This window comes from Lathamus discolor, chromosome 4 (assembly GCF_037157495.1).
Source record: "Lathamus discolor isolate bLatDis1 chromosome 4, bLatDis1.hap1, whole genome shotgun sequence".
NCBI lineage: Eukaryota > Metazoa > Chordata > Aves > Psittaciformes > Psittacidae > Lathamus > Lathamus discolor.
In genome coordinates this window covers 56,524,818-56,543,592 of record NC_088887.1, presented here as the reverse complement: position 1 = coordinate 56,543,592, position 18,775 = coordinate 56,524,818, and the positions used below count along the sequence as shown (strand labels likewise).

At 40.6% G+C, this 18,775-nt stretch overlaps 1 protein-coding gene across 3 annotated transcripts in view; it reads right to left on the bottom strand.

Annotated features, from left to right (window-relative positions):
* Window positions 1-18,775, bottom strand: part of DHRSX (dehydrogenase/reductase X-linked) — a 171,729-nt gene that overhangs the window by 23,121 nt on the left and 129,833 nt on the right. For all 3 annotated transcript variants that reach the window (XM_065677527.1, XM_065677529.1, XM_065677530.1), the window contains one exon: window positions 6,226-6,433. In XM_065677527.1, coding sequence (XP_065533599.1) covers window positions 6,226-6,433 — 208 coding nt within the window. The remainder of the gene's footprint in view (window positions 1-6,225; window positions 6,434-18,775) is intronic.

Genomic DNA, 18,775 nt, shown 5'->3' with positions numbered 1-18,775 from the left:
GGGTCGTTTCTGTGGTGCTAGTGTGGACTCCTTTCTCTTTTATTCTTTCTCTCTTTCAAAAAGATATCTGAGAGACATGTTGATGAGAAAAATTAGTGGCTGCTCTGTATTCTGCTGCCAGTGGGTTCAAGTTTCCAACAGCGTTGTGTTACCTGACTTAAAAAAAATGGTATTTTAATTATGTGATGATGGAGGTAGAAATTCACAGGTGCATGAAGGAGAATTACAGTAGTGTGATGCTATAACCCCTAACTATAAAGACTAAGGATTAAAAGTGAAAGGCTAATGGTCTAGTTGAAATTTCAGGATTTCATCTAATTCCCCAACCTTTCAAGCTCTTTACTGAGACCTTTACATTAGAGGCATTGTGGTTACCTTCTTTAAAACTGACGGGAATCAGAACCGAGTCCCTGGCACGTGTTTTTTGCCCACAGGAAATTACCGTCCTCTTGTGTTTCCTCCATTTTTAACATGTCTGACTGGGAGTAGATTACCATATAAAGGTATTAACTAAATACGTAGGAAAGTATTGCTGAGAAATGTTAGCAAGTAATAAACTGATTGATGGCAAATGTCTTTCCTAACTAACCCTCTGGGTTCCGAATATGAAAATAGTTACAGATTACAAGATGGTAAGTGCTGATGTGCTAACACTGGTTAGGCTCTTGTATTTTCACAATTTCTTAACTGTTTACTTACTCTGTCCACACTACAGCAATATAGAGACTATTTTTTTACTCTTTTGGATACAAACTGAATTCCTTTCAGACAGAATGAAACAATCTGCACTAGCTGTCAAGTTAAATTAACAATCTTCTACCACGCAGTCCTCTACCACAAAGGTATTTACCTGTTTTCACTAAGCTTCTGGCCTGCCAGCAGAAAGATATCACAACATTTCAGACACTTACCAGTCTGAAAGTTCCATTCCAAAACAGTTACACACAGGACAAACATAGGTTTCTACACAGTGTACGTTTAACCTGTGTTTCTTTAAACCATTTTCCAAGCTACAAAGGATCAATCCTGCAGGCAGCGTTAGACAGTTTTCCAGTCTTGTGAACTCTTTTGAAAGATGGAAGATAGTCTTCCTATTTTACACTGTCAGGAAAAAAAAAAAAGAGATACTTTTCCTATTTTAACTAAACAACTAAAACTGCAGGACAAGGCACAAGATGGATCTCTGACTGTACACACTGCTTTGTTATTTTCTTGTTCCATGGCTGTGTTTTGGCCTGTTCCAACTAGCACTCACCAAAAGGAAGCCTGGGTGGGGTTTGGGGATAGATCATGCCAGTAGCTGCTCCAAAGAAGAGTTATAAACAAGAACTTCAACAGCCTTTACTCGCCTCTGATGCACTCCAATGCATCGCACTCCCACCCATTTTGTGCTGTCCCCATACAGCATCCTTACCCTTTTGAGTGCCATACACCAATTCATGCAACACAAATCCTTCACTTTCTTGCCATCTAAACATTCTCCAACAATTCTCAATGTGTCTCAGAATAAATGTTTTGACTACTTAGACCTGAGAAAACAGGTACAATAGCTTGAGAAAACGGGAACAATGGGTACAGTGGAGACCAGGGTCCAATGCCAGGGTCCTCAGTGGGCACTGAGAGTCAGCCTACTTTAGAGAAGTATGATCCTAATTAGAACAGACACAAAAGACTCTGTGCTCCAAAGCCTTCTTGCTCAGCAGTTAGAACAAATAAAGCAGCTAAACTGCATCCACAGGCCCCGTAACAGGCAGGAGGGCCTGGATGCCTACCCGAATTCAGGGATTCACATGCAAGAAAAATCACCAGTATTTGGGAGCTTGAAGAGTTGCTCATTAGACTTCTCAGGTGGGTCCATCCATCTTTCTCCCTAGAACCATTCTATGGCTGTATGAAAAATCAAATCTTTATTTCATAGAATAAAAGAAGCCCCATGGTTCTAAAGCGTAAACCCCTGTCCCAATGCGTACAAAAATGAGACCTGTTTAAAGACCAGAGTAGTAACTCTAGTTATAGAATAGAGTAAGTAAGGCCATTTCCTTCTCTCTGATTTTGACCAGAATTCTGCTTTTGATCTGAAAAGCCTTTTGTAAAAATTAACCACAAATGACATGTTTCTTCAAGGAGTTTTCATTTTGTGAGAAAATTCCAGAACAGCTTTACATGAGGACCTCACACTCACATGGACAGAAGATGTTGATGCTGATGAATTGCTGCTTTCAGCTGTAGAATTTAATTATTCTCATTCTCTACAGCTGGCGTTATTGTGTGGTGATGTGTTTGTCTCTTGACACCTCAGGGTGGGGGAAGGATGAAATAAATTTTCTACATTCACAGTGCCAAAGGGACAGTTTGAATAAGAAATGCTGCAATAAGACCTGCGTGACTATGTCCTCTGGCATGAATGATGAATCCAAGGTTTTTAGATCTTGTTTTCTAGCAGCACTTACAGACTGGAAGCATTTCTTTAAAAATGTTATTGGAAAATTACGCTAAAGCCTATTTTGACAGATGAAAGAAATTAACTGGTTTATATTGGCTGATTTCTAGCCTGTGCTCCTGAAGCCCTTCCCTTTGCTTTTAAAGGCTGGTGGGGTCACTAATTCTACTAATTTTCAGTTTGGCAGTCAATAATAATTTATGTGGCATTACGTCTTTGAAACTGACAGCTGAGACAAGATCTGATGCACAGTCTTTCTTCCACAATGCCTTCCTAAATACTGGTCTGAGGTGGCTGAAAGGACCAAATACTCTATATCTGAAAATGCCCTGTTCACCAAGCTGGTCATAAGGAAGGATTTGGGCAAGTTTACAACATTGCTGTGCAGGAAACATCTCTACTTTGATGGCGTAATGAAGTCATATGAAGCAGAACAGTCTCTGCCATTGGACATTAATGAGAGTCAACATTTTATTTTTTGCTCTAAGGCATTTTAATTGTATCACAAGCAGAGGCCATCTGGCTGAGAATGAATATTCACTATCTCTAGCAGAACTAGAAGTACTTCAGAGGGAAATGGTATCTTCCTGGCTTCTAGCTTGGACAGCACACATTACTAAATCTGGTGTGTTACACAGCTGGCTAAATTGCAATTTGATGCCCAACGAATGTCTTTTTAGGCTATTATTATCTTATTATTTAGTTACAGTTTACTAGTTTGGAGTTTATATCTTAAAAAAGATATCACTTTGGGTCAAAAATTCTTAAGGGACTTTCATTGCACTCTGAAAAAGACTGGGACTATTTGTCCGCTTTCATTTACTGAGAAGTCACAGGGGTAGAAATCAGTTCTTTTTCTTTTTGAGGAATAAACATAATTTCTCTCTTGTGTGTTTATTAAAAATGTAGAGAAAACATTTGCAAACAATAACTTTCCTGAGAAAGAATCAAGCAGAGAAAGAGTGAAACCATCACTTCTAAAGGGCAGGTATTAATTTCACAAATTTTATTACCATCAGTGGATCTTTGAGCTTAGCCTATCTTATTTCTGCAGTGGTGCCTCTCAGTGCAGCTGATTTGGTAGATATTTTAGGGAGCAAAGTATGAAGATCAGAAGACAATGTTTCACAGTTCTCAGAAACTCAAGCAGTTAATACCTTGTATCATAGCCTATTTACAAACCTGTAGGTTTATTTGTACCTAAATATCTTGAGGGGGCTCTGATGCGGATGTTGAGCCAACAGCCTTGTCTGCCAACTAAAGTGCCTCAAATATGAGCAGCCCAGTGAGAGTGGGGGCCAGGCTGCAATACCTGGGAGGTATTTGACTTGAATGCAATTGGGACGAGTGCTGGCAGAAATGCATTTAAAGGTAGAGGAGGCTCTGCCACAGTAGTTTGGAATTAAATCAAACAACATGTTGACTCTCTCCTGAGGGAACGCAATGTGATAAATCCAAAATGTATTTTCTCACCAGAGCTATCTGGGTTGTGTTGGCTCTTGCAAGTGCCAGGTTGCAATGGGTGAAGCAATTTCCTGCACGCATTTAGAAACTGCTCCAGAATACTTCAGGGTGATAAAAGTTAGTTGAGCCAATACGATTAGAGAGCTATCACCTCATTTTCACTGCATTACTGCCATAATCATAGAAGGAAGATTTATATATGTGCACTTGAGAATGAAATTCCAGAGCAGAAGAAACCCTTACTACCAACTATCAGCTAATACTATCAGACAACTGAATTTTCTTATACCGGCTTCCTTACTTTTCTCCAGAGAAATTTACCCTAGTGCACAAGACCAACAAAAGACCCACACAGGTTTGAATGCTGGATACTACAGCCTTTGGCACAGCACTATTAAAATTGCCAGGCAGGCTTTTGATGCGAGCTTTTCATGGAGCTAAGCATTGCCTTGTGATGCCATTCTGCTGGAACTGAACACCACGCACCTATGTGATAAAGTGCTCTTGAGTGTGAGAAAGGAAGGCAAAGTCAATCCCGAATACATAAACATATTTTAAGCATTAAGCAATAAGCAAAAAGTAGAAGTCAGAGCAGTGATTCGGAAACCTAAGGAAGGACAGGAAGAGTGATAGTAAGAGTTTCCCTCTCCTTTGGTTCACAGGAAAAACACATTGAGTGCCACATAAAAACATGAAAATCTCAACCTCAATAACTGAAGCATACAGTCATCCAAACCTGAAGTTACTCTTACTTAAAAAGCAATTGATGCATTCGCTTTTCGGCAGTACACACTTCCACGTACTTTGGAAGTACACTTCTATGCCTGTCAGTATGTCTGTGTCCATCACCTGTTCCAAGGCAGAATTCTTTTAGAGTGGTATTTCATCCAAAGAATATGAAGTGATCAGGAACTATCAGCACATTACTACTAGAGCTGCATGAGACTCCCTCTTGTGATAAACCCAGTCATTTTATGTGTGCTCAGTGACATCCCATTCAGTGTCTAAATCTGGTCAGTATAATACAAAAATGTCTCCCTGGGCACACAAATGAAACCGAGAGCTGTAAACAACAAGAGACTAAATTCTCACTCTCAGACATGGAAATTTTGTCAGAATTTTGTGGCTCCAGAGGAAAAGCTGAGCACAACCTAAACATCTGCATGAAATTGTTATGTTAGCAAGGTGAAGTGAGTCCAATGAAAAAAAATGCCACCCAAGAGTGATATTTAAAATGTCAATCACAAGAGGCAAAACAAGTTTAATATATACAGTCTGGCAAAGCTGCATTCTGCTTCTTTAAGAATGCATTACATATTATGAGCATTCCTATTACAATTGTATTGCAATATTCAGAGTGTACTCGGAAGATACTATTACTTTTTTTAATATGGGTTTATTTGTTTGCATCTTGTTTTACAGCCACTCTTCCAGCCTCCAGTTTAATTTCTAAAATTAAAGCTACTGATATTTCCATATCAAAGTTTAAAATTAATTTGCTTTGTGGGACATGCCCCTTGATCTAAAATACTTAATTTTAATTAGGACATTTAATTTTCCCTAATGGAATCAGGTTCAATTCACTTAATCCAAAACTACCTTCTGAAAGTACATTTTCTCAGCACAAGTCCTCTTAAGGCTTGTCCGCATGAGGAGATTGTACCTACACAGCTAAACTGATTTCAGATCAATCTACTTACACCACTACAAAATGTTACTGAAGTTAACTGTAACTGGGTCTGCCCCATTTCTGGATCAGTTTGGTCAAGCAGCTGCAAGTTTCCTAATACAGACCAGGAACAGGTAATAGAAAATCAGGTACCATTACAAGTATGTGTTAGTGTGAGAGCATGGGTGTCTTGGACCCACACAGCCTAGGGTATGGCCACTTCCCACCACCATTTTTGTACAGCTTCCTTCCTCCCTTTGCCCTCTTCTCTATAACATGCCGTGTACATGTACACCATGCCAGATCGCGTTTGCTTCTCATTAGGAGGACATACAAGACATTTCCAAGGAACATGCATATTCTGGCCCTGTGTTAGGATGACGTTTTGCTCCTATGCACACATGAAAACACACCACTAGATCAGAGCAGAGATAATCAGTGCATGGGCTCAGAATGTGAAAGGCATTCCCTTCCCTTATTGTGTTAGTGTTTGCTCTGGGGAAGGCCTGTCTTTATCAACTTTGTCCTTCTTATGAGGACAGAGAAATGCAATCAATTCCATATATTATTACAAACTCTGAAACTCCTTCCACTGACTACAGCTCTCACAATGCAGGTGCACAGCAACAAAATGATTTAAAAAACTGCATACCTTGAAGAACAGCCAGGCTGTCATCCATTTAGCCACTTTTACAACCCAAAAGACATGCTTGTAGAGCTCAGTATTCACGACTCCAGGGTCTACTACGTTAGCAGTCACATGGCTTCCATTTGCAGTCAGAAGATGCTGTAGTTGATAGGTAAATAACACAAGGGCAAGTTTGCTTTGGGCATAGGCTCCATGGGGTGAATACGAACATCTGTTACAGGAGAGAAAGAGAGATAGAGATGCACATAAAAATAGTCATAAGGAAAACAGAATTGCACAAACATCAAACGTCCTGCATTTTGCAATATCCAGCAAACAAAGAGCTGTACATCGAGTCCTCAGAAGCAGCAGCTTATCACTGGCAGGTGTGCTGTTTGCTGGAGTTCTGGTGATTATTCTGTCAGACACAAAGTCTTATTTATGGTGGGGAGAAAAATTAAAATAAAATGACACAGTACCTGCCAGAATCTCTATGTCAAAATATTTAAGCTAGAAATGCTGAGGCACCAGTCTCCAGGGTATCAGCACTTAGAGGTCCACAGACTACTCTCCCCTTCCTCATAGCTCTTTTCCCACACATACATACGCTGTTCCCACAGACTGTGTCTGATCATACTACTCTTGGTTATTTATTATTTGTATTGCAGTAGGACCTACTACTTTCTGACAATGGCTGCTGTGTCAGGCACAGTACAGATGAGCAAGGTACTCATTGTCCCTACCCCAACACACCAGATTACACACAGCTAAAGAGATAGATAAAAAGATGGGGCAAGGAGAGTGGCTGCAAGTGTAACCAGAGTTATGCCATGTACAGCAAAGGCAGCTGGCTGGGACTCTACCAAACACTAGGTGCGACGAAGGCTCACAAATACTGGGAATTACAGAAAACATAACCTGTTGAGACTCCTTTGTGCCTCTCTCATCTGGATGCTGAATCTGCCTTTCTTTCAGGTCAAACTTCCAAGGAGCTGTGATTAGTTGGGTTTCACTGCATGCAGGCAGCAGTATTTAAAAAAAAAAAATAAGCAGGCTGGTTCCAGGCAAATTAGCAGGAATGTCACTTCAAATGCTCCTCCCGACTGGGGCATCAGCATCACTTCCACAAATTCCTAAGCCATGACAATTCACTCTCATAATTACTACAGCCTCTCATCTAACTTTTTTTGTGCTTAGCGGAACCAGAGGTAATTCCTGGCATTACAGACAGCTCATAAGCAAAGCAGGCGGGACCCTAAAGCAACAGGCTCCTGGGGGCAGCAAAAGAGCTATGGTCCCCATTACCTTTGCGTCTGCCAGAGCCTGGGGAAAGGGCACTGCTAGCTGATGATGATGATGTGGAGCCAGTGGTTGGGGTCCTTGGATCAGCAGCTATTGCTTGTGGAGAGAGATAGAGGGGCACCCACCCAGGAGCAGGTCTCTTTTTCCCATCTCTCTCCGTTCCCCTAGTTGTTGTCCTGCCTGTGTGACAGCCGCAGCTCCAGCCTCTACACCTCCGCCCTTAGTGCAGCAAATGCCTAGGCTGGGAATGTACCTACTCTGATGAAAAACTTGCCTTCAATTTCTGTGGCTGCTACTAAGTACAAGGTTTTCATTTTGAATGAATAGCAAGTATGTCTCAGAGCTCTGTTATCTCATTCTCATTGAATACTTTATTTATAATATCCAGTACACTTCACCACAGAAAGTCCTGGATGATAGCAAACAAGCTGCCTCTCTGCAGAGGTATAAGGATACTGAAGCAATATAACTGTTCATGTTGTCTGAATGGACTCAGAAACATGGAGACATAATGGCACATTGTACAGCTCAGGTACAGGAAATAAAAGACAACACCACTGAATCTCCAGTGCATCCCTTTTTTTTTTCTTCTTTTTTTTTTTTTACCTGCTCTATTCTTGTTCAAGCAAACAAATAACAAACAGGCCACAGATGCATTATATAAATTGAGAGAGAATAAAAAAAGACACCTGACCATGAACAGCCCTTGCACCAACCAGCTGCCTGAGCTGTAACATGCTGAATAACGTAGTTCCATCATCATAAAGTTCTCACCTGCGCCTCTGGGTAAAATGGGCTATTTTAAGAATAAAGAACAATCACTGCATGAATATAAAAGTGATTTGGCATTAGTCAGGAAATTGCAGTTACATTTTAAATTCAGTAACGTCCGTGCTCTGATCTGAGACACTCAAAATGTCACCTTATGCTTCTTGCATATTTCAACCCTTTTAACTTGAAGGACCAGATCCTCAGCTGCGACGAGCTTCTCTTGCGCAGCAGTGTGGGGCAGAGCTCACGCCACCCATGGGAAGAAACACTCATCCAAAGCTGCCTCCGGCAGCCAGCTGGCAGCCAACCCTGGCACTGCTCCATCAGTGCCACCATTCCCTCACCAGCGAAACACGGAAGCTGGGGCACAGGACAAACTTCCTGAATTGAATTAGAGTGATCTTGTCTGGCAAGTGGCTTGCAAGGAAGCAGAGCTGGCGACTGACTACTCTGACTTGTTCTGCCTGGGTCTAGTCTGGCCTTCAGTAACCTTCAGATGCCAGGCGGGAGGATGGTGAATGCTCCCCATGGCTTCCCATTCCCACATTTTGTGTGAGTACTGTTTTGACTTACCTTGTGGCAATGAAGCATGAACTGCAAGGGCTGGATCCTCAAAAACCTTGTACTTTGCATAGATATCTATGTCAGAAAACACGAGTGCTGAGAAGATATAAAAAGCTATCCAATCAAGGAGGAAGCCTTTTATATCACAGTGCAGAGATGCAAATGATTTGCAAGGCAGTGGGGAATCAGACTTCAATAACATACTATAGATATAAAGGATATAAAACTGGATACACAGAACAGACACTTTTGGCAGAACAGCTGCAATGATCACCTGCTATCTTCCCATTTTCTCTGTGTGTGCTTTTTGCTTTCCAGGAATCTGACATCAATGGACTACATAAGACAGAAGAATGACCTGTGACACAAATCTGACAATGATTTTTGCTGAACAACAGTTACTGGTTTGTTTGTGAGACCCCATCTTATTAGAATCATGTTGTCTAAAAGCCATGTTAGGAAAAAAGAATCAACAGTGGTTACTTGATTTCATTACATCCAGTCTTGAATTTATGCATGAGAGAAACAGGAGCACATAGGCTCCTGTACCTTTACCAGGATTGGATCTATCATGCATATACATGCAGAATCAGAGAATGGTTTGGGCTGGAAGAGACTTTAAAGATCATCTAGTTTCAAACCCCCTGCCATAGTCGGGGACACCTTCCACTAGACCAGGTTGCTCCATGCCCTGTCCAGCCTGTCCTTGAGCACTGCCAGGGATGGGGCAGTCACAGCTTCTCTGAGCAACCTGTGCCAGTGTCTCACCACCCTCATAGTGAAGAACTTTTTTCTAATATCTAATCTAAATCTACCCTCTTTCAGTTTAAAACCGTAAATTGTATTCTTCTTACACGTGGAATTATGTGGCTTGAAAGCCTATTCATCTAAATCTAGCCTTTCTTGGAACTTTATGTTCTGTATGTACATCTCTGCACTGAATGGAAGTATAATTGTATACTAAATAAAATTATATTGACATTATCCATTTCCACATTGCTTTCATTTTCTGAAGGCTCTAAAAGCTTTCTGAAATGAATGTGCACACGAGAGCCCAAAGCAGAACACAGCTTGCCAGCAAACTGTGTCGGCATACCAGTGCATGCACAGTGCCTGTGATGTTTCGACCCTTGAGGACACAAGGCATATATGCTTCACAGTGAGTCAGGCAGGCTCTCAAGCAGAGAAACTGCCTCCTAACTAGATGGCCACCCAGGCAAAAGACTGCTAGCTCTCAAGTCCCACTGGTACACACACACCCACACTCTGGCCAGTCAGAGAGCTAGGAGTTCGACTGCCCAGGGATCCATCCTAATAAATACTGTCCACCAGGACTGAGCTACACCAGGAAGCATGTGCTGTGGTATGGCAAGCATGTGCGCTGTCAGCAGCTGGGAAAAGCAGAGCAAAGTCTTGGTGGGAAGAAGTCCAGTGGGAAGGAGTGGTGTGCCTGGCAGTGGTAGCTTGGAAAGTCCATGCTCACGCACTCATTTGAGTGAGGCTCTCTATGGACCACTATTCCTAGCATGGAAAACAGTCTCCCCCAGGGAGTGCCCTTCCATAGCATTATGCCGAGGTGGTGCTGCCAAAACAGGGCAATGCGCATCTTGCTAGATGGAAACTACAGGAGGAGTTAAGGCAAAGAGAATTTAATTAGCTGCTTTGAAATCCAGCCAAGAGAGCAGCGATATACAAGACCTTCTCCTTCTTTTGAAAATGTTATATTGATTCTATACTGACGAATAATGAGCAAGGTAAGGCAGGTTCTGCATTTCTTGTTGAAATAATTTTTAGCAGAAATTCTTATTTTTGGCTTAAGAATCTTTGCAATGTTGACTGAATTGTTTGCATTGTCATTGCAAAAATTAGGGAGAAGAGAAAGGGATTGTTTTGGACTTTTACCAAAACAAAACAAGCAAATATTCAATTCTGGAGCGAGTGCTTTGTGGTTTGCTGATTTATTTTTTTTCTTTTTCACCAGAAGCTGATTTTTACCACTGATCTCCATGGTGCTGTCTCCAGCAGCAGTCTCCCTAGCATGCTGGGGCAATGCATTTGTAAAACATAATGAGAAGCCAAATTTGAAACTGGAGCCTGCAGTGGCTAATTAGGTGTTTAAATATGGACTCAGCTGCTATCCAAGTCTGAAAACTGGATCCATGTTTAGCACTTCCCTTGGCAGCCAGTCTTACTCTGGTTTCTTTTTTGGCTGGCTTTAGCTTGGCTGTGTGCTGTAGAGGTCTCCCATTTACATCCAGTGATACCGTGTTTAGTGAAGGGCATTAAGCCTGCTCAGGGTACCCACTGAGTAACAGGGGAAACAAAATCGCTGCTTGGCACGGACCACTTCCTCCACACCTCCTGTGCACAGGCTCTCGAGCTGCTCTCAGCTCTTTCTCTTTCATTAGCAGTTGCTTTTGCATTATGCACACACGTGGAGGAAGTGGATACAGACTGACTGAAATAAGGGTGCACGGACAGCACCCTCTCCCTTCCCCACCATATACTGCTTCAACACAAGTCTCAGAGGACCTGTGACCATACTGACTGACACACAGCTACATCTAACCTGGCCAGTGCTAGCAGTGAAGTTTTCCTGATGTGGACCTCTTTCACACCGCACTTGCCTTGCGCGTGTCATCCTCCTCTCACCCATCACCACGCTCCCCAATTTTCAGTGTGTTAATTTGCCTGGAGGGCAGAGTGCACCAAGATCAAACTGCAGAACAACCCGATTGCTATGTGCTCCATTAAAAGACAAGTGATGCAAAACGTGGGTGACACGCTGGGGTTTTTAATGAAAGGCCACACAAAATTTCAGTATATGCCTTAGGATGAATCAGTGAATTAAGCCAAACACAGACTTGCTGTATTAAAATGACTAAAGTTTCCTAATGATTTATGTATTAATCTTGCAATACATCATCACCATTGCTTAGTCAAGACCATAAAAAACTATTATTAAACACTCATGAAGCTTTCACAGTCTTAAATTTTCATTGTCCAGGGAATGCAGCAGCAGATTTTTCAAGATTTCTGATAGATCTTGCAGTTTATTTTGAAGCAGCTACAGACACATATTGCAGAATACAGGTATATATTTTCCGGTTATTCTAAATAGTTTCTTTCTCTTTTCCTGGGGTAAGCCCAAGCCTGGCACCTAAATGTTGCTTATTAGATTTAAACAGACTTCCTGACAGTACTACATATCCCATGAATAAATCCCATGAATAAATTTGTAGAGTCTCATCAGTAGTGATCTTCCCCTCACTACAAAAAGAAAAAGGAAATACAGAGATGGAGAAAAGACAGAGTTCGATAAATTAGAATACATGTATTACCACTGAAAACTAGTATTTTGCCAATTGAAAGAAACAAGCATATTCATTAGTAAAACAAAATTGAAATCTGGAAATGCTATTCTATCTGAATAAGTCAATATGTTATGTTTTGTACAGTAGCTGTCCTGTTACCAACTACTACTATAGGCTACAGTACAGTCACCCATTTTGGGTATTCATTGAACATATTTCTTCATGTACATTTCTTTCATATACTTGCTATGTAGCTTTTAAAAAAATATTGTAAATATATACACATAATAGTCAAAGTGGCTGTGGCATAACCCCATGTATTTGAACTGGAATACACTGGCAGCTGCAATGTGGGTGAATAAGGACTCAAGCATCAGGGACTCCTGAAGCACCCTTGTGATCCTGTGATTGTCATGTTAGAAAGGAAGGCTACAAGACTGATAAATTAAATTAGTGGTTCAACACAAACTGAAGAGCAAATCTTTCATGTCCTAATTGGTCACACGGGGTTTATTTGAGCAGACAGAGGCAGGTGGCACTTTGAGAGCAGCCCACCTTGCCCTTTTGCTCTGAGTCCTGGACAAAGACAGACCACATCTCAGAGCTTCCCACTCTCCCTGCAGTGAGTCCCCTTGACACCCACACAGAGCTCTGGACAAAACTGGGATTTATCCGACATCTTTCAACAGTGGTAAAAAACATTCTTCTCCTTAAAATTAGAAGTTGAGCAAAAGGGTAGGAGTTCAGAACTGAGAGATACTCTCTCTCTAAGGCAAAACATCCATCTCGGTAGCTGATTTCTCTGCAAGTCAGTGACTCTTGCCTTGTGCTTATTCCACAATTCAGTAGGAGCCACAAGCTGGAAGATGGGTTATGTCTGTTGTGGGTTGGTTGGTTTGTTTTTTTTAAAGCCACACTTCCCACCTTTTAGCACTGCACTGTAGAAATATATTCAGTGACTAGCCCTTTATTACAGTTTGTAGGAAATGTAGAGGGAACAAAAATTAACTTACTGTCATTGGGGGACTATATTTAGTGAAAGAACCTGGAATGCTTTGATTATAAGAATATTTATGAAAGGCAAAATAAGCAGGGTCTTATCATCCTGGGCATTACTGTCATCCAGATGGAATCAATGCATCATTTGTCATCAGGCTGATCCCTCCTCCTAATGGCAGGAGGTGAGATATCAAGAGCCCTCCTGCCCTCCTGATTGCCTTGCTGTGTGCAGCTCCATTGCTGTATACTCAGCACAGCTCTAAAAGGACTCAAAGGCTGGTCTTTTCAAAGTCTCACCACAATCCGCATCTTTAAGAAAAAGTCTAATTTTTCAGTTTGTGTACAATTGGTGTTAATTTCAAACGGTTTTGATGATTTTTAAGTATTGATGGCAAGTTCAAGTTGTAATTACTGTAATTCCATTATCCCTACGATTATCTCTTGGACAATAAGAATAGCTCTGAGACACTCTCCACCCACTTGTGGAAATCTTCCTAACTTTCCTGCAGCACAGCTTTTTAGTTGAAGGAAGTATTGGGTCTTCTTACAGTTTCTTCCTTTCCACCAGAATGCACACAGGGCCATTAAAACGGCCCAGTAATAACTTGAACAATCCCAAACCCTATTTCTGTTTTGGTAAAACCATCTTAAAACTGGTGTAGACTTTCACAGACCAGCTGAAGAAAATCTGGACTTTTCATTCTGGGACTGAAAGGGAAGTATACGGTCTGCTTATGCGTAATAAAGTACTGCCATTTCAAATCCATCACGGTGCACCAAATGTGATTAGCGGATTTCCAGTAGACTACTGGTATGTCAGCAGACACATTGACATGTGTTGGTGTATATGTGAAGATAATGTAAAGTTTCATTTTGTGGTGGACTGAAGACATTGCACTGCCTTGGAGTTGAGGAGGCACTGAATGTGTTTTGTAGGTGCAAATTGTTCACCATATTGAAAGACTGGTCTGTCTTACAAGGGGAAGCATGGCTTGAATATGCACACAGACTGCAAAACCTTTTTTCCTCCAAGATGTCTATAAATACTGTGCACAAAGTCCTGTTCCATCTCTCCCTGTTCACAGAAGCAAGGCAAGATTATCAAGTCTGGCACAACAAAACAACACTGAAAATCAGGTTTTGTTTGTTGAGAGAATCTAACAACTTCAGCTTTCTCAACCTTTTCTTCTATAGTGAGACTATGAATACCACAGCTTCAGGCTGACAGGTAGAAGTGACTAACTCCCAGTACATGGGTTAAGACAAGGAACAAGCTCTTAAAGCCACCTATTTGCTAAAAACAGTCACAAGAATCCTTCCCCTCTGCTGGAAGACCTTTCCAGGTAAAGAAGAAATGAAATGAATTTCCCGATAAAGCTGAAATGCCAACAGGTACAGGAGAGATTAAAATGTGGGCATTTTCTGCACCTATGAAATGACTCACAGCCCAGACACGGCAGGAAAGGCTTTTGTTCGTGTGAGACCATACATCAACAGTGGCCCTTAACTGCTGTCAGAAAAGATGCAGGATCTAAGTAAGTGTATGAAAGGGCTCTGTGAAGAAAGGGGTGTCTTACTTAAGGAATATAAATAGCTAACTTCAGTGAACAAAAAAAAACCTGCAAGAAACAAGTAACATAAAAAGTGGTCCAACAGCCAGCATTGTAAAGTGGTTATTTCAAAGTACCATAAGGGATAGTGACAGTGACAGCAATCACCTTCTCTACTGTTTAGCCTTACAGATGGTTTCTGATTTTGTTTTATAGATTTCCCAATCTTGTCAACTTGGAACACCGTAAACAGAGGTCTGTAATGGCACACCAAGTGTTTCCTGAGAAGGAGCATGGCATAGCCTGGAGCCAGAGCACATGAGGTATCTGCCGCTTGCAAACACACCAGAAGCAAGTGAAGTCCAGCAGGTTTGGCTTTACAGGAAATGACAGGAAATTTCATGTCCAAACCCTGAAAAGCTAACACACAACCACAGACCTGCCTTGCCCCAGACCTCACTGAAAAGAAATTAATTAAAAACTACTGCTGCTTTGGCAAACTGGTTGATTGTTGATGAAACTGGTGGCAATTCAGCTACTGAACACCCTCCCACCCCTTTATGCTGAGAACTGAAAGATTTCAAGCAAAACTCATAATATTTTCATTTGGGCATTTCTGCAGAGCTGTATTATAGCCAGCACCACTGTTAAAAGCTCTTAAGTTTCTCAGAAAGCTACTGTGAGTCACAGTGCTCCTTGGTCTATGTCCTTCTTGGGAGCTTGAAACACTGCTGTATACAGCCCCTCTCCACCTCCCATGACAAGAAACCAGGGCAACCACAGTACGTGACATATAATGAGAAAAGAAGAAACAGAGCAACAAAATTACAGCTACATAAGAACTCCTGGGGGCTAAAATAATTTACTTTTACAGTGATTTATTTTATTCAAAAGTATATTTTTCATAAAACTCACTTCTTATAATGAACTTGATTTGATCAAAAGACCAAGTTTCCTTCACAGGTTTCAATATTCAAATGTTTGGTCTGCTTTTGAACAGACGAAGTTCTCCTTCACTAAAAGAAGAGGTTTAGGATGGGGAGCAGAGAAAAGGTTAAGAGATATCACTTGACGCATAAGGCAGAAATCTGCCTTTGCTTCCCTCCACTGCACCTCGTAATCCTTAACACACATGGCAAGATCAGGGATGTGTGATTGTGAAGAACCAAGAGCAACAGCAGATTGAACCCAGAGGGGATTTGTGGAAGGTGTGCCGATCATTTTGACTGTTTCTCTTAACATGTTATTCCAGGGATTTACTGGCATGTGTGCCTGGTTTCCCCAGCTACACCAGGCAGCTGGAAGAACTCCACTGAAAAGGTACTGTGAGGATGGTGGTAGTTCAAGCAATTGAAAGGAATGCTAAAATGATTTGAATAATCACACAGAACCTGAGAACTCCAAAACTTTTAAGGTTCACTCAGCCTTAATGAGCCTTTTTACTGACTGGAAGATATTAAACTAACCTTCCCTTCTCAAGGCTGACAAACCACCTCCACTCTGCATTCTCCTCAAGTCCCATTTGCCTTCTCTCTCACACAGTGCAGTACATTCACTTTCAAATCACCACTGAATCAGCTTGCCATTTTGGAAAATAGCACATCTACAAGATTGTCCTGGTTTTGGCTAGCATACTGTTAATTTTTTTCTTAGTAGCTGGTGCAGTGCTGTGTTTTGGCCTTAGTTTGAGAACAATGCTGGTAACACACCAGTATTTTAGCTGTTGCTCAGTAGCACATACCCTGATCAAGCACTTTTCAGTCTCTCATGCAAGGAGGGTCACAAGAAGCTGAGAGAGAGCAGAGGTAGGACACCTGATCCAAAACAGCCAAAGGGATATTCCATATCACAGCACATCGTGCTTAGTATATCAACTGAGGGGAGTTACCCAGAAGGGACTGATTGCTGCTTGGGTCCGGCTGGGTATCAGTCAGTGGGTTGTGAGCAACTGTATTGTGCATCACTTGTGTTTTCTTTTTCATTCATTTATTCATTCTTCATTTATTTATTTATTTATTTATTATTTATAATAAAAATAAATTATATTTATTATTCCAATTATTAAACTTCTCTTATTTTAACTCCAGGGTTTTATCTTTTTCTGATTCTTCTCCCCATCCCACCTGGGGAGTGAATGAGCAGCTGTGTGGTACTTAGTTGCCAGGTGAGGCTAAACTACAACAGAGATCCACTGTCCTGTGTGCCACACAGGGCTGACGTTTCCCACTTGCCCCACTGTTCAGGCAGAGGCTGAGCAGCAGGAACACCCATATACCACATACCTCCCAATATGCTGCGATTTTTAACTAGTGTGAAACACTATGTCCTATGAAATCATTAACCAATATTAATAATCCTTTGTTAAGACCATTAACCCCTTTTAGACAAGAAGGAATTTAACACTGTGACACCCAAAGAATCTAGGTTTAATTTTCCTGAATACATTAAAGTCTGGGGTTACCTTTGTGATAGTAGTGCCAATTGTGCTATTGTTCTTCAGAAACCAATGAGCCCTAAAAGTATTTTGATTAGATAGAATGAAAATACACCAATAAATGTAAAATCAAAACTTTGTAAAGTTGACATCCTGGCTTGCATATTTCTCCATTACTGGCTGGAGAAATGGATAGGGATCACCTGTGGCCTGCAACATGGACAAAAACACTAGCTGCACATGAACATAAAAATGGGTTGATGAATTGGTCTGCTGACATAAAGGCCCATATTTTTTAATTAATTTATATAATTTAGTTAGTTAATAATTTAATTAATTCATACAATATAGTGCCTTCCCTAATACAGTCATTTTCCAGGCCAAGTGGATTTCTGAAATTAATGCTAATTGCTGCAAACACAGCAAATACTTTTGCATACAGAAAGCATTTTGTAAAGAAGGACTGAAGTACACTTACGTATGTGTATTAAGCATTTGAATACTTATCATTTAACTGTAGACAGAAAAACTCAGTGATATGTTGCAGGAAAGGCATACTTCACTGAAAACAGCAGTGTGCTGCAGTTGGCATTTGGTCCTGTCAAGGGAACATGATTTATCTTGCAAACAGAACCAGAATATACAATAGAAGTCATTGTGAGGGAACTGCTTATACAATGCAACTCAAACAACACCTTATATTCCTTGAGTAAAAATAAAATCTATAACATGCATCTCTCTTATGGTCTACAAAAATCTGTTATGATTACGATTTCTGTAGGTTTTACAGTATTTTATTAAGAACAGACCAATGACACAGCTCTTTATATTAAACTGTGAAAGACTCAGTACTGACTAAAATAAAAAGATAATACATGAAATGCCTCCTACTTCCTTTTACAAATTTTCCTTTATTATTTGAAAGTCTAGAAATAAAACAATAGTGCTATGCTACATCAGCTGCATGTTTGGTTTTGCTTGAATTGAAGAATAAAAAGGCACCGGAGGAACCAACTGGGAATTTTTTTTAAAAAAATCTTTCCATTGAAAAAAATGTTGGCTTATCAAACCATTCCTAGTGAAAAAATAGATTTTAAACAAATGTCCAGAGTTTTGTCTCGTTGGTTTTTTGGTTTTTTTTTTTTTTATTAATTTGAAACTGATGGAGTTATCTTACTTCAGTTGGATGACTTAGAAATTAAAGGTTTGGAGTTTCATTTTCATCAATGTTATGCTTCAAAATACAAATGGCAACCTACTCATAAGGACAATTACAAATAAATTAGAAATAAAACAATCAGAAATCACTGAAATCAAAGGATTTAGTCTGAAAAATGGATTCGTATTTTCCAAAAGTAATTTGATATTTTAACTTTTCATTGCTATTTGTAGGCAATATTTTCAAAATCCCAGCAATGTTAATGGGACAAAATCCCCAATTTTCTGCACAAATTTAATCATTCAATTACCAGCAAACATGCAAGAAGTGAAGATGAAGGATACTACCCATCCAAGAACAGGAGAACTCCAGACACTTTGCTAGACAGATTTTCCCATCAGTACATAACACCTCCAGTTACAGTCGTTATGAACTGTCCACCTGAGGAGATTAACTGGAGCTGCCTGGTCTCCCCTGCATC